This window comes from Syngnathoides biaculeatus, chromosome 7, assembly GCF_019802595.1.
Source record: "Syngnathoides biaculeatus isolate LvHL_M chromosome 7, ASM1980259v1, whole genome shotgun sequence".
In the NCBI taxonomy this organism is placed as follows: domain Eukaryota; kingdom Metazoa; phylum Chordata; class Actinopteri; order Syngnathiformes; family Syngnathidae; genus Syngnathoides; species Syngnathoides biaculeatus.
The window spans coordinates 17,700,293-17,716,756 of NC_084646.1; the positions used below are offsets into that span (position 1 = coordinate 17,700,293).

Below are 16,464 nucleotides of genomic sequence, written 5' to 3' on the forward strand. Positions count from 1 at the left end.
TAGTGACTGGCATAGATGTCGTTATTTATCTCTACGGTAACGAACACTGACGTTAGAAAAGTGGGACTAGTTGTATCCAAAACGTCATCAGTGAGCGTCGAAAGGAGGTGGCTGATGTCTTCGAAAAAGCAAATTGCTGTCGTGTAGATATCGCCCGAATTTCGTCTGATATTGGTATGATGTAATCGTTCTTCTTACATTATATTCATTTTTAGCTTCCGATTATCCGCGTGAACACAAACGGAGACTGACAGGTTGAACAAGTTTGACAGGTTAATTCAGTTAACATTTGCTAGCACTGTTTGTCTACCCTGATAAACAAAACTGCTGCCCTTTGTATGACTTGACACCAAACAAAAGCATATCAATAAATCTGTATATTTTTTTCTAGACTGTAATTTGAGAAAAGCATTCCGTTTTTGTTTTTATAATATAACGAGGGATTTCCCATTACTTTTCCTCATTTTAACCGGGTACTCTTGCTAACGTTGAACAACTTTAAAATATCGGAAATGCTATCAGTAATAGCATTACAATAGTATTACATAAGGAAATACCTAAACAAATGTGCGATGTAATTGCTTAATTTTTTTTGATGAAGAAATTGTTTTTTTTTTTTTTTTTTTATCATGGTGCTGTCTCATTTCATGCCAGCTGAACAGCGGCTACTGGGATGCCGAAAAAGTTCCTGGGTGAGAACTCCAAGGCGGCTACAGCCAGAGCCCGCAAGGCTGAGGCTAAGGCAGTGGCAGACGCACGCAAGAAGCAGGAAGAGGATGATGCCCTGTGGCAGGAAACTGACAAACATGTACTCAAAAAAGAGCAGAGAAAGGTAGTTACTGATCCTACTCCGATATGTAATATTCTGTCCACATTTCATGGCTAACATTCAACTGTTCTGACTGAATCTGAAACTATTTTTGGCATTTGTAGGATGATAAAGAGAAGAAAAGGATGGAGTTATTGGAGAGGAAAAAAGAATCCCAGCGACTCTTGGATGAAGAGAATGCCAGCATAAAGGGCAAATCCCAAAAAGAGAGCGGTGGTGGAAAGGTGACTCGAGCCCAGATAGAGGAAGCTATTCATAATGTCCCTCAGCCTCAGCACATCAAGCCAAAAGGTAATACGGTGTGCATGTTCATGTAAAGATATTTTTTGGCTCAAATTAGTTAATCTGCTTCAATTTTATATTTTAAAATCACAAATCCCATGTCACAGACAAGAGTCATCTGGAGATTCCACTGGAGGAAAATGTGAATAGAATAATTAAGGAGGAAGGTACAGTGGAAGCTCGAACAGTAGAAGATGCCATTGCTGTGCTCAGGTAACAATTGTTTTGATGCATACAGAAACATCAATGACAATATTCTTTCAGGGTTCCTTCATGCCACGAATTTGGTTCGCATGTAACACTTGATGGGATTGTGAAATTTTGTCTCTTTTCCCCGGTTTGATTTATTTTCACATGATAAAAATCCCAAATCAAAATGCCTTTCAAGAAACCACGTGACGTTGACATCCTGTCATATTGGTCAGAAGCGGGAGCAAGAATATAAACAGGAAGGATGTTGAAGTATGCTTTTGAATATTCGCATTATCCTGGTCACTTTGTTTTCATGCCACTGAATCAGTTTGCAACTAGATTGTTCTGGTTGTCAAAAGGAGAAAGTGAAAAGACAATCTGAACAGAAGAGGTGGCTAACGACACCATGTATCTCCCACATAAAATGCTGTCCTTCCATCAGTTCCAGAGAGACTTAGTTATTCTACCGCCAAGGAATAAATGAAAGCACACCCCAGGTTTTAGCTCGTTTTTTGAGTCTTATCTTTCCCCCAGAATAAGCAGGCAAAGAAACGACAATTGGGTAGAAGTGGACCAAAAAGTGTTAGGTTGAACGCATTTGAAGCCAGCTACACACTGAATGTTTTTTTTAACATAAAAGTCCGCATCCATAACATGAAAAAAATATTACCATTGTGGTTTTTACTGCTTTTAGTGTGTCCTGTATTCGAGATAACTTAAATCTCAACGGCGCGTGCACACAATAATATCGGCGCTGATAATCATGTCTCTCTTGCCACATACCTGATGTTGGTGTAGTTCCAAGACTGATATAAGAGGTAGCATTGTGTTGCAGGGAATCCAGGCTGGTTAAAAATAGAAGTGGAAGACACTAATAATAATAATAATAGAAGAAACAGGCTAAGAGTTAGCTAATAAGGTGATGGGATTGCGGTTATAAACTAATTTATATTCTGGTGAATTATTTCAATGAGACTCAACTACCGTGGAACCTCTGAAAGCATTTTTTTATTTATTTTTTGAGGCCATACGCACTCATCATACTGTACAATACAGAATTGATTTGTAGTTGTTTTTCATGGCCTAAAGTGTCCAGTACAGTACCCACTTATTGTTAAAGGGTATTAAAATAAAAGCTTGATAAAGATGGATTGATGGATAGCTTCACATTTTATCTAAACTTACCAAACTGTTGTGCTTGGTCATGGTATCATTGATGATGTACTAATTCCAAATGGAACAGAATACAAAATACACACAATTTGTGCCCTTGCCCATTCGCAGTACACTGTTTGCGGCCCCGCCTATTGCAGATTTTGTCCTGTTTTAGTTTATTTATTTTTTTGTTATTTTACCGTTTTCATGATCGTAAAGTTCTTAAATTCCCCCGTCTAAGTAGATAAGGTGCCACCGTAGATAGACATGGCGCCTTACATTGAGATGCACATTATGTGCACACTGGGATCCAACATTTTCAAATGTTGTTGTGTGACTTGTCCAAGAAAGTACACTTCAACACACTGGTTACACCAATGACAAAGAATAAAAACTGAACTCCGCACTCTGCATCCATCATTGGTTCCGCCATGGTCAACATGACCTCTGGTCAAGGCAAAAAGTATGGTAAACATAGACACATTGTTGCGGAAAACGATGCGATAAATACATAATAATTAATTACGAAGGTTAAGCTGAAACACCGGTGAAAAGTTACTTCTTTGTCACCGCCTGCGTAGTTTTGACAGCCAACTGCGCAACAAAAAAGTTAAACCTAACATATTCCAATTAAATTCAATGTTATTATATTTCACAATGTACAATTGTAAGGATGTCAACTTTCACATGAAATAGTACCCAAAGCAATGTTTTGCCCTGACCGGAGGTTTACCACGTGAAAGGGGCCTGTGCGCAGTCCAGTTTCTAGTCTGTCATTGGGTTACACTGTTAGCATGTATATAAGCTACCATATGATGGCGCTCACGAGGAAGTGAGGAACAATTGCATTTCACATCTGTAAGCTGAAGAAGCTTACATTGCCTATGTAGGCAAGTCATCAGTGACGATTTTGTACATGTACACACTCATAGTGTCACATCGAAACTAAAATGATCACATCACAGCAAATACTAGCAAATAGTAAAAGAAATAAAAGTGATAAATAATTGACACAAAACATGCACTTTAAGCGCTATTTACCTCTTCCCTGGATGCTTTGCGGGACTCATTGCCAGCAGTGGAGTAAATCATGCTCGGAGGAGGTAACAATCCATACCACAGTTCATTTTTTAAGATATATATTTTTTTTTTACTGACATTTGCTAATCAGTCCCTTGGTAATAACTGGTGAATTTGAGTCATTTACGGCCTGGTTATGTGTGCATAACTCGCTTAAGACTTGCAGTAAATGCATGTTACTCCTGTCTTTTAGCATTGCGCCTGAGGACCTGGACCGTCACCCGGAGCGACGGATGAAAGCTGCTTTCACTTCTTACGAGGAGGCCAACATGCCTCGCTTGAAGATGGAAAACCCCAACATGAGATTGTCTCAGCTGAAACAGCAGCTGAAAAAGGAGTGGATGAAGTCTCCCGAGAACCCCCTCAATCAAAGATTTGCGGCATACAACTCCAAGTGAAGGCACTGATGTTCCCCATCAGCGCATAGCCTCCATTGGAAACTGTCTTGTGCACCTTGAAAACTTTTAAGTGCAAAACTGACTTAATTTATCCAAAAATTGAGTCTTGCTTTAGGGAGCATCTTTTTTTTTTCCCCCCTCATACTTTACCTCCTTTCATGCTGCCTTTCCATAATTTGGATGTGTCAGATGCCTAAAGGTAGAGCCGGCATTTTATTCGACCTGTGCCTTCCATTCAAAATTCACCTAAAGGAAACATTCCTGACAGTTGATGCAGCTTCCTACTTACAAATAATTAGATGCATAGCGACGTCAGTCCCCAGGTCTGGTGCGACGTATACAATGCTTGTCAAAAAGAGACTTCTGCTTTCAAGCAATAGGGCGGAGGGGGAAGTGACTCTTGGGTGTCATTCTCTGGTTCTGACATCCCACTATCCCCTTTCATATGGGCTGTTGTACCTCTGATATGTTTCTGATGTGAAATAGTAAGCCGGGCAACTTGCAGGTTGACATTAATTCCCCCGGCTAAAAAAAAAAAAAAAAAAAAGGACAAAAAAAAAGACAGTGTCAGCTTTGATGGGCAGTGTGAAAGGTGTTTGGACAAGCAGAATTCAGTTAACCATGCAAGACTAATGTGAATTGACATTCTCATGACATTGTTTTAACACACTTAATAGAGGTTGGATTCCACAAGCTTTCACACTAACTTATTAAAGTCAAACATCCAGTTATCATCCCATGATTCGGTGTAAATTTGAGAACAAATGGTCATCTTTTTCCTGTGTGATTTACAAAAGAGTTCTGTTTCAGACAGTAAGTTGTTCTTAAGTTCAGTCATTTGTTATTGCTGTCCACCCTTTAATATTACTACGCGTTCGAGTGGCTGAATTGAGCATCCGCCAGCTCCTCCACCAAACTATGTGGCCGTTGGGTTGCTGTGATTTTTAAGGTCTTATTTGGCCTGAGATTAAAGTGAATGATGACATCCGAGCGAATTCTCAAGTATGAATGGTTTATATACATTTAATTTCATTGATTCCTCATTAAATGAGAGTTGTAATCAGGCAGGAGTATGTTTTGCATTCAAACGTTAAAGGACAGGCGAAATATTTTGACTATTCTGAATGGGTTGTGCATTAGGCCAGCTTCAGTGTTGCTGTCACGCAAGTTTTGATTTTACAACAGAGCAACATTTACAAAAAGATGGTGAGGCTGCAGACTTTCAGGCTTTGTAGCTTTGCCTCATGCCAAATAAATTTGAGTATATTGTTCGAATTTGGTTATCAGAAGGGAAATCTAAAGTTGTCAGACCACAATAATACTGAAACTTGAATTAGTTTGAAAGTAATGCAATCATATAGGTCACTGAAAGGAATTGAAAGTATCGTTTTTGAGAGACATGAGCCATGCCAAGTGCTGAAGCAACCCAACAAAATGAAAACATTTAATGTGACTTTGTATTTGTAGTTGAGGATTGATTTCAGGGTCCAAATAACTTCTTTTGTGGTAACATTTGCTCCTCGTGAAACGGCTTTGTCTCACCTGTCTGATGCATTCACAACCTGATTTAATAATGACACTTTTTGTCCAGCCTGACGCTTGTGTCGGGGCAGATAAGAGACTCCGCAAAAGGCCTTTGAACCGTGGCGCATCAAATACGAGTGTAACTGATGTTATATATGCCACTTTGCTTTGAAAGCAAGGTGGTTCTGCCGATCAGTGGAAAACCCGATTTCTTTGAGCTTGGACTTGTGATCCAGTGAGATGCACACCGTTGTTTGGATCTTAACCTGTTGCCATTCCCTCCCACTCCCATGCATTTGCATGGCCATCCTTTGCCGGGCCATCTGCCCCTTTCTTTTCTTCTCACTGAATTCTAATCATTACTTTCAAAGGAGACTGTCTCCAAAGTACCTTGATCAAGTGAGCATTTGAGGAAGCACTCACTCTCTCGCCTCCTCTTCGCACTTTGATTCTGGAGCACTTCCTGGCGTGGACCCTCTGCTACTCAGCAGCAAAATAACACCAACGGTAAGGATACTGTATCTTTTTATTTTCCCCTGTTTGGTCTTTACGATGCTTCAATACCGGTACTAAATTAAAAAAAACATATATATATATGTGAAAATCGAAGAAGTAGATAACAGATTTAGTGAGAATTGCTACTTCAGTTCATTTGCAGTTTACTGCTCTTGGAATAATATACGCAGAATAGAAGTATTACGTGGTCTTGACAGGTAGTTGCTCTTTGGTGAGCAAGCAAAATGAATGCAACACCATTTGACAAAAATCAAATGTGGACTTGTCATGGATAATGTCGCCACTGTTAAAATGTTTTTGTCACCCAGTTCTTGCGCAGTATTAGTAGCCAATACTGCACCTATAGTGAAATTGTGTGCAGCAAGTTGAAAGATAATGTTTAATATTTAATGAGTGCTAAAACCAGAATTATTATACTTTAATGTGCTTTTCAGAATTTTTGTTGAAGTCAGTTAAGGTATTCATATTTTGCTGCCTGAAAGGAAGTGTGGCTTTGCCAGAAGTGGTAAAGGATTTTTTTTTTTTTTTTTTTTTTTTTTTAAGGGAAGTGGGGGTTGCATTAAGGATAATAAAGATTCCAACTTACTAATAATCTCAAATATAGTAGCTATTTAAATTTTGGGGACAGAGGTTGCATGGACAAAATTATTTGTACACTTTTTGGAATACGGGCATAGCCAGTGTTGTAGGTTTGTAAAAGTTATGAGGAAGGTTTTGTGATGCTAAATCTTGTCTTACATAGGACTAAATAAAACTCAAAATGGAGAAGAAACAGATTGTGTGTGTGTGTGTGTGTGTGTGTGTGTCTGTCTGTCTGTCTGTCTGTCTAAAACAGGTCTGTCAAAATTTGTCACGGGCCACATTATAGTTACAGTTTCCCTCAGAGGGCCATATGACTGAAACCATAAAAGTCTTTAATTGCCTCATATCTACCCATGAAATTTATTAACTAGCTTTGGTATCAGAAATCAAGGGTCATGGATTTTTCAGCTATTGTTGATGTTTGGTAACACAAAAATGCTTCCAATATCTCAACATTATCATTTATGATGTGATAATTAGAAATTTTGGGATCGTTTTTAACAAGAATAATGGAAGTAGACTTTTTTTTTTTTTTTTTTTTGTTTTTTGCTTTCATAAGTCACAAAATCATGTGGTGGGCTGGATCAGGCCCCTGTGCCTCGAGTCTGACACCTGTGGTCTAGAAGAACAGTCTTTAAATCTTTTTTTTTTTTTTTTTTTTTTTCAAGATAGAAGATTCAATCAAAAATGTCCTCTCAATTAAAATTTTGCCAGGGTATCATTTTAGTTCCTCTGGCTCAAATTAGCTGTTGCTCCAACATGTCACCAACAATGTGTTTGCATGTTGAGATGGATTAAAGGTAGAATTTAGCACATAGAACTATTATTTTATGATCTGTTATTGTGTATTGGTTCTGCAGAGATACCATGAGGTTGATTCTGGTTAAACCCACTAATGCCACCCGGCGCCTCGACACAACAGATCAAGCGTTCTGCAACGATGACCGCGACGGTTGCACCTCAAGAGGCCTGTCACACCAGGCCAACAATTCTGAGGGGAAACATGAACAATACTCGGAAACCCTCATGGAAGTAACTTCACCGACACAGGATACAAGTCTCTGTTGTGCTCCTTCAGCGCCCCACGAAACCTCTAATGGAGTCATTCCATCCCCAAAAGTTTCTGGTCAGATGTCACAGCTACAAAATGAAAACGCGACCATATCACAGCCAAGGAATCAAGAGTGGATGCTTCTTTGTGGCCAAGTTAGCGGCGAAGGAGCCGATTCACCCCCCTGCCAAAATCCAGGCACTGGTATGGGATATCCCAACCACAATGACAAGTGTGCTTGTTCCTGTGCTGATGCACAGAAGCAGCATTTACAAGCATCTATCTTCCAACAGCCATCAAATCATACTTCATTTCAAGGTTGTATCTTGCACAAAATAAGTCTTTCACCGTCACCCCACCCAGACATTTTCTCTCCTTCTGATGATTGCCACATTTTTTCTCATGAAACAAACCAAAGGGACTTCTTGCAACCTGCAAATAAGCATTCACATGGTGGTTTCAAGCCTCAGTGCAGCAACCAACAAGAGCAAAAGACTCTTTTTCAACAACAAACTTGCAATCATTTCAAAGATAGCAATTCAAACTTCAACATCCCTCTGTACGACAATGACTGTCCTGAGAAAACCAGGAAAAATATCCGACATCCTCAGTCTTCTGTGAACGGTGACCCCAGCAGGAGGGAAATGCTTCAAAACCGTGAAGAGCAACATGGACGTTACTCTATCAGCGGTGGCGAAAGCTGGAAGCTCCGCAGAGATCTTCCCCTCATCCTCAAGTGTCGCCATCTCTCATCCAACCCTGTGACCAAGACAACCCGCATTAAGAGGTCCTCTACACCAGCCACTAACCACAGTGTGCAGTCCTTTTCCACCAGTCAGTATAGCTCACTTGACCATCAAGACCTAGTGGAGGAGGCAACCAGAACAAGATATAGTCAGGTACACGATTTATCTTCAATTGCATAACCTAAATGCAGTATTTTTTTGTTCTTTTAACTAGTTCAGGGGCACCAACCTTTGTGAAACTGAGAGCTACTGCTCAAATACTGTTTACCAAAATAACAGATGGGCTCACATGACTATTAAATATATGTCACTATTATATTACAACGCTCTTCATGTTAATGACTTCTCACAATAATTATCAACAATGATATAACAAGGTTTGATATAAAAAAAACATAGGAAACAGATAAATATCAATATCCAGTGCTACACTATATTTCTATAAATATCTACAAATGTTTTCAGATGATCACTTTTACAATGTTCCGAAAAAAAATTACAGTGTCCCATCACTGGTGAGCTAGTATCACTAGTTTAGAGCAGGACTGCAGGCTACTCTTTGCCCTTTTGGGCTAACTTGTGCCCATGTGTACCATGTTTGTGACCCCTGAACTAGATGTAACTCTGTACTAGATGTAACGCTTTAGCTAGCTCCATTCTTTTTGTCCACATTTACGTTGTCAGGTGTCAGTCTACAATATTTGTTTCATTAAGTTAGCCATTTCTTAAAATATATTTTTAAGATGAATTCATCCAATTAAACAAATGGTTAAATAATAAGGTGTAGTGGTACATTCACCGAACATTAAAGGAGGAATAATAGGTTTAGTTCCCACTGAGTGACAATGTGAATGCGAGTCAAAATGGTTTTCTCTCTATATGTGCCCAGTAAGTGTAGTCTGCCTTTTGCCTAAAATTAAGTGGGAAAAGCTGTGTAGATGTGTAGGAAATTGATTGGCATAAATACATTTTAAAAATTGTAATATTGGCAATTTTACAATCACATTTCCTTCACGGGCCACATAAAATCATGTGGCAGGCTGGATCGGGCCCCGGGCCTTGAGTTTGACACCTGTGGCCGAAAAGCTGAAAGAGCTGGAGTTGAACCAAAAATGGTCTAGAAAAATACAGACAGTTAAGGCAGTTATAGTTAATTCAGGTTTATTTGTGCGTGCGCTGGATGAGTTGGGTACAAGTGATGGAAAAGTGTGATGCTCACCATAGACCTAAACACTCTCTCGCTTTATCTCTCTGTGTCTTTTCTTTTGTAGCTAAATGCTCAGGATCTCACTGGATCCAAACTCTCGCCTCCAAAATGTGTTGCTCCCTCCGAAGTCACAGGAAGTGCTGTCCTTGGCAACGGCGATGCTGTGGGATCACTGGCTAGCCATGACACAATGAGATCCAGTTTGACGGAACTCCAATCAAGCCAGCAGCTTATTCACAGCACGCGCCTCTCGGATGCCTTCTCCAAAGTCATCCGAGAGGATACAAGTAAGGCCAATTGTGACAACCCCACCAGGGAGGAAGGTAACGTGCCGCACAAGAAGGACATCCGCTTCCGACTGGGTCAGCGCAGAGCTCTTTTTGGGAAACGTAAACAGCTGAGTGACTACGCTTTAGTCTGTGGGATGTTTGGCATTGTTGTCATGGTGATTGAGACTGAATTGTCGAGAGGATTTTACAGCAAGGTATTTGAAAAAAAATATATATGTAATATATGTAATACTGAGTGTAAACTAGACTCATTGTGCGAATGCATTTGTCCTCTGTTTCCAGGAGTCCATATATTCATATGTACTAAAAGGCCTTATCAGCGTTTCTACTGCTATTTTACTTGGTCTTATTCTCATGTATCATGCTAGGGAAATCCAGGTAAGTAGATGCATATACATATTGTATATTCTTATAGTTTATCTGCATACAATTTTTTGTTAACTGTAACAAAGTCCATTTGATAGAAGTGATTTTTTTTTTTTCTTCCAAAGACAAAAGTTGATTTTTTTTTTTTTTTAAATCCTGCAACTAGTGCAAAGTCAGCTGGGATAGGCTCCAGTTCACCTGAGGATCAGCATTAGAATAATAAAAAAAAAAAAATTAATGGCTGGATCTAGTAAACCATATCTAAAAAGTTGCAGTGACAACTTTTCATTCGATCCAGAGTGCTACAATATGATGCTGTTTTTCTCTCTTTCAATGGAATGTGTACATAATTTGAAATTTAACAGTATATTTAATTGTCAAATTAGGATAGATTTTATATGCATCAACTTGGGTATTTGAAATTTGACAGAGTATATTTAATTCTCAAATTAGGATAGATTTTATATGCATTAACTTGGTGCCCCAGAGGTCAGTGGTTAGAGCATTAGTTTGGTAAACCAGGGTTCGTCAGTTCTTTTCTCACTGGGGCCCCCACTCCTCAAGAGGGGTTGCATCAGGAAGGGCATCCAGCGTAAAAACTGTGCCAAACAAATTTGAGCATTCATCTGACTAACGGGACAAGCCGAAATAAAAAGAAGATATGCATAAACGTATTTGCTGTAGTGCTGTTTTGGAGTAATTTGTCTGAACTACTCTTCCAAAAAGCCTATATATATATATATATATATATATATATATATATATATATATATACTTTTTTTTCTTAATTGGTCATTCACCAATTGTGCCATATAAACCCCTACTAAGCACCAAGTGGTCAACAAAAGTGTAGAATGATTAGGAAAACAAAATCTTCAAAGCTAAATAAAAGCAGTTCAATAGATATAAATTTACTTACAGTGCAGCATAAATTACTTACTGCCGCTTGGGATCTGGGAAAGGTAAGTACCTTCGTAAGAGAGGTCACTTCTTTTCTTCAGCTCTTCATGGTTGACAACGGTGCAGATGACTGGAGGATCGCCATGACCTTTGAGCGAGTTCTCGTCATTTTGTTGGAGCTCCTCGTGTGTGCCATCCATCCCATCCCGGGCCAATATGTGTTTAGCTGGACCGCTCGACTGGCCTTCAGCTACACCACATTGGTAGCGGACGCAGATGTGGACATCATCCTGTCCGTGCCTATGTTTCTGCGCCTCTACCTGATTGGCCGGGTCATGCTACTCCACAGCAAGCTCTTCACAGACGCTTCATCTCGTAGCATTGGGGCACTCAACAAGATCAGCTTTGATACTCGTTTCGTCATGAAGACTCTGATGACCATCTGCCCCGGTACCGTTCTACTGGTGTTCAGCGTATCCTGCTGGATCATCGCAGCGTGGACTGTCCGAATATGTGAGAGGTATCAGCAATGAACCCTTATTTCCAACTTACTTCCTTACACATTGCACATGGTGCTGTACTGACAAGGTATTATTTTCCGAAAGGTATCACGATGCACAGGAGGTGACTAGCACCTTTCTTGGAGCAATGTGGCTGATCTCCATTACCTTCCTGTCCATTGGCTATGGTGACATGGTGCCTCACACCTACTGCGGAAAAGGAGTGTGCCTCTTAACAGGAATCATGGTAATATTCATGATGATCCAAGCACAAACTCATGGATGCTAGGTATCAGTCAACTTTGATTTTCTGCTATGTTCAACTCTGTTGAGAGTTTTCCCACATTTCTGAAGTGGTTATGGTGCATTTACTGTACACGTCAACAGCAAGTTCACATCACTTGACACTGAACGCGGAAGTGCTATGCGCATATCGCCCATGGCTCGATGTGCTTAATGTTGAAACATGCCAACTGTGCACGTTTTTAAAATCAACTTTGCACAAATTGAAGCATTCAAATCGGTATTCTGAGTTAGTCTGTGCTCACCCTCATGATGTCAAAACTGTGAGGTATGATTTGTGTTGTGCATATTTTATTGTGGCACCGGGAGTATTTTCACATCTGTGTCAGTTTGGTGTTTCCACTTGCTCATTTTCTTGAATAATGTTTGTGGTCTGTTTGAATACACGCAGTCTTTCCTAAACAGCAGCTGCAGCGCCAGCAAATGAGAGCTAGTCTTCTAGCTTCCAACTTTTTGTCATAAATGTTCATTCAAAGTACTTTGAACACAGCATCCCTACAGTGATGATAGGTTTAACAGAAATTCACAAGCTTAATCCTAATGTACAATGGGAAATGCCATATGTCTAGGGGGGTCATTTTAAACCGGCAAACAACGGTCATTCAAGCAAAAACACGGCAAAAACATGAAGCTAGTATAAACAATACTCTAGACAAATATTCCGTTGGCTCTGTGGAGGGCTTAAGTTTAGTTTTAGCTTTATTTACTGACGTCTTCTTCTTAAGAGGCAGCAGCACAGTAACTGTACAGCTTGGGTGACCAATGTGATGCCCACGGGCACCAGGTCGCCCCCAAAGACCAAATGAGTAGCCTGCTCGCTTATTCTAAAAATAGAATTTATTCCCCCAAAATATACCACCACTTAACAAATAAGATGCATCTGTTTTTGTTGCTATATATATATATATATATATATATATATATATATATATTACGCATTGTTTTTCTAGTTTCAAATGTTTTATTTCTTTGTATTTAAATGGTATTACTCATGTTAACTTGTGTATGAAATGCACTATGCAATTCACGTTTGTGGGTGTGAACAAACCATAGCATTCATGGAGACAAGCTATGAAATGATTGAGTTGATTTTACATTCAATATTTTTTTTTTAGCAAATTTGCTATTTTAGTTGTCTGCATCAAACTGGGAGCCCTTGACATATATCAGTACCCAAGAAGTAGGTGCCAGTCTCAGAAAGGTTGGTGAGCCCTGTTGCGTAGTATATTCAACTTATAAACCTGTGCTAAGCTAATATGTGGGGAGGGGGCAACAGTTTTTTTTATTATGTGGGTGTGGCTTATATACTGGTCTGTTCAGTCAACCAAATTTAATGGTATTCTAATTTTCTGCTCTAAATAAAAAACAAAGACATCAGCTACGAGAAATTCAGCTTCATCAATATCTGCTATGAGAAACTCCAAGCAGCAATAACTGAAACAGGACTTCCAGACTGATTCAATCCTATTAAATATATTCCAAATGAAATACAATTCATTCATTAACGTACCGCTGAGCCTCACCAGGGTCACGGGTGTGCTGGAGCCTATCCTAGCTATCTTAGGGCAAAAGTGAAGGTACTCTGTGAACTATTTGCTGGCCATTCACAGAGATGAAATACAATTTTTAGATCGTTTATTTTCCCCACTGTGAACTGAGAAAATGTATTTGCATGGCCGTCCCTACAGTGAAAAGTGAGTCATAGCGTAATTATCCACTGCTCCTGTTCTCAGGGAGCAGGCTGTACAGCTTTGGTGGTCGCTGTGGTTGCAAGGAAGTCGGAACTCACCAGAGCCGAGAAGCACGTTCATAACTTCATGATGGATACTCAGCTCTATAAAAAGGTAAGCTCTGTTATATCTCATGATGCAAAAACAGACAAAAAAAAAAAAACTCAACAAATTTAAGTCCCGTTTTACCCTCAGGTAAAAAACACAGCAGCCAATGTGTTGAGAGAGACATGGCTGATTTACAAACACACCAAGCTGGTGAAGAAAGTTGATCGCACGACAGTCCGGCACCATCAGCGTAAATTCCTGCAAGCAATCCACCAGTGGGTAAACTTGTTACAATACATCATAGATTCTAAGGTTGTGTGTATGTGTATATATCTCTCTCTCTTTTATATGAATACTATGTTTGAATGCCTATGATATATTTAGCAGTAATCCTCAAGGAGAATAAAATATATTTATTACTTTTCATTTTTTTAAGACTGCGAAAAGTCAAAATGGAACAACGGAAACTAACTGACCAGGCCAACACCATTGCTGACCTTGCAAAGGTACTCACACCTAAAAAAAAAATATATATATATATATATATATATATATATATATATTCCTCAAACATTTAAAGGGCACATGCTATGTGTGTGTGTGTGTGTGTGTGTGGTTTTTTTTTTTATTCAGTTTAAAACACTGCCCAGGTGTCTTATCTGCAGCATACTGTGGTCAAAATACCTTTAGGGTAAAGAATGATAAAACATTACACACAACCCATTTATTACCCATGACCTAAAATCAGGATCTTTGGCACAGTGGTCCTCAATCATGCAAGTAAGCCAGCCCTCAACTCCTACGAGTACGGATTCGGTTACCATGACGGCTCGGGCTGGTTGCAATTAGCGACACCCCTGAATCGAAACAAGTGACAGCAAACAGACAAAGATCATAAGGCCCTGTCACACCATGACGTTCTGGTCAGCGTTCTATAGCGTTTAAAATTAAACGTTGATGAACGCTGGTCTCGGTGAGAACTTTTGTGCATGTTCAAAACTTTTTTTCCGGACCGGCGTTCTAGGCCGATTCCCAGTCATCATTGACGTTCACTAGCGTTCAAACAACGCTCTTCTGGCGCTATCCCGGCGACCATGGGCGACTACCAACGTTTCCTCAAACGCTATAGAAAGCTGACCAGAACGTCATGGTGTGACGGGGCCTATATGAATTTTATTTTCCCCTGCATAGTTAGCCATTGAATTAGTTTTCCTGATCTGTTTATTTACACACAGCAATAAGTCAACCCCCCCCCACCGTAAAATTGCAGGAATTTTTCCAGTGTGGCTCCTTGGCCAGTAAAGGGTGAAGTTACCACTTATTTTCCATGCTTTCCAGACCCAGAACATGATGTATGATCTGGTGTCGGACCTGCAGCATCGAAGCGAGGAGCTGGACAAGAGGATTGTGGCCCTTGAGGAAAAACTGGACTTGATGCTCCTCAAAGTGCACTCGCTGCCTGACGTACTCTCCCAAGCGATAACAAAGATACAAAAAGATTTTCTAGATGACTTGGCCTGCCATGTCCATTTTCTGTCATCGTCCCTGAGCTCTGAGTGCTGCTCTGTTCCCGCCAGACCGCTCAGTCAAGGCCCTGCCACTTCACAGATGCCATATGGCTGACTTTCTTTTACCCTTTGGAATTAAAACATGCAGAGGGACCACTTAATTTAGAGAACTTTTTTTTAGTTCCACTTTATCTTCAAGTTTCCCTATCATCCAAAATGCAGAATCTGTAAATTGTAAAAAAGCTCTTGAAATGTGCATTTATTCCTTTTGTACCAGAAGCACAATTTGAGAGATTTGTACTTCCCCCTCCTTGTGTCCATTGTGTATTTGGGATAACAAATTAACATACTGTGTGTGTTTCTTTCGGCTTGTCCCTTTCGGGGTCGCCACAGCGTGTCATCTCAGATGGACGCACATATGTTTGGCACAATTTTTACGCCGGATGCCCTTCCTGACGCAACCCTTCTCAGGGAGTGGAGGCCCCAGTGGATACTGTGCTTAACATAAATGACTGTACCTCCATTGAAAAGTAAGCTTCTTATACATTTCTTAGTGAGCAATTAAAAAAAAAAAAAAAAAAGGATTTTATCAAAAATTGGGGGGTTGGCTGGCTGGCTGGCTGGCTGGCTGGCAACAAGTCAACAGTGTACCGTGCTAGTTGTCCAGGAAGCATGAATAAGCTCCAGCGACCCAATGAGGACAACCGGTGTAGAGAATGTATGGAAGTGAATAAAGTGTGCTTATCATTTGTTAGTACCATTGTAATTTAGGTTTTTGCTGCCTATAGATGTTAAGAGGTACATTTTAAATAGTGACCATTTGTTCCCGTCTTCTTAAAATGTTTATTTTGTAAGCTGAGTACTTATCCAAAGTACACATCATATTTTAAATACATTAAACTATGAGCAAATGATGTAAATAATTATTAACTTAAGAACATTGTTTGGCTATCTGTGTTCAGTGTTTTATATTTCGTTTAAATTGTGTACTGCTGCATACCCTAGTTATTTTGTAATTGCAGTGGAAATTTCTTATATACCTGGAGTTACTGATAGAAAAATATTAAAGCAAATTTAAAGGTCCACTGACATGAAAAGCATGATTTTTAGTACGTTTTTAACAAAAAAAGGCTGCTGGAATTAACCCATCTGTTTATTCACCACACAACATGATTTTGACTTGAATAGCTTTTTGTAACTCCCGCCATGAAAATCCTCTCAAGGGATTTGTTTTGGAGAAGACTCAGGAAGTGACGT

General features: G+C 39.7%; 2 protein-coding genes across 2 annotated transcripts; both read left to right on the forward strand.

Annotated features, from left to right (window-relative positions):
- Positions 1 to 27: 27 nt before the first annotated feature.
- Positions 28 to 4,926, forward strand: ccdc124 (coiled-coil domain containing 124). Its single transcript, XM_061824696.1, has 5 exons — positions 28 to 174; positions 655 to 832; positions 934 to 1,120; positions 1,219 to 1,324; positions 3,732 to 4,926. The coding sequence occupies exons 2-5, from the start codon at positions 674 to 676 to the stop codon at positions 3,934 to 3,936; spliced, it is 657 nt and encodes a 218-aa protein (XP_061680680.1). The 5' UTR covers positions 28 to 174; positions 655 to 673; the 3' UTR covers positions 3,937 to 4,926.
- A 223-nt stretch (positions 4,927 to 5,149) lies between these two features.
- Positions 5,150 to 16,026, forward strand: kcnn1b (potassium intermediate/small conductance calcium-activated channel, subfamily N, member 1b). Its single transcript, XM_061824692.1, has 10 exons — positions 5,150 to 5,967; positions 7,419 to 8,508; positions 9,627 to 10,046; positions 10,135 to 10,230; positions 11,220 to 11,638; positions 11,724 to 11,865; positions 13,655 to 13,765; positions 13,847 to 13,974; positions 14,136 to 14,205; positions 15,038 to 16,026. Exons 2-10 carry the CDS (start codon positions 7,426 to 7,428, stop codon positions 15,320 to 15,322), a joined length of 2,754 nt encoding a protein of 917 aa, XP_061680676.1. The 5' UTR covers positions 5,150 to 5,967; positions 7,419 to 7,425; the 3' UTR covers positions 15,323 to 16,026.
- Positions 16,027 to 16,464: the final 438 nt, after the last annotated feature.

Bases quoted from the DNA above. Each gene is read 5' to 3' on its own strand.
- ccdc124 (XM_061824696.1), top strand. From the start codon at position 674: ATGCCGAAAAAGTTCCTGGGTGAGAACTCCAAGGCGGCTACAGCCAGA. The intron at 833-933 runs GTAGTTACTGAT...TGGCATTTGTAG, and splicing joins TCAAAAAAGAGCAGAGAAAG to GATGATAAAGAGAAGAAAAG. The intron at 1,325-3,731 runs GTAACAATTGTT...CCTGTCTTTTAG, and splicing joins GATGCCATTGCTGTGCTCAG to CATTGCGCCTGAGGACCTGG.
- kcnn1b (XM_061824692.1), top strand. From the start codon at position 7,426: ATGAGGTTGATTCTGGTTAAACCCACTAATGCCACCCGGCGCCTCGAC. The intron at 8,509-9,626 runs GTACACGATTTA...TTTCTTTTGTAG, and splicing joins CCAGAACAAGATATAGTCAG to CTAAATGCTCAGGATCTCAC. The intron at 11,866-13,654 runs GTAATATTCATG...TCCTGTTCTCAG, and splicing joins GCCTCTTAACAGGAATCATG to GGAGCAGGCTGTACAGCTTT.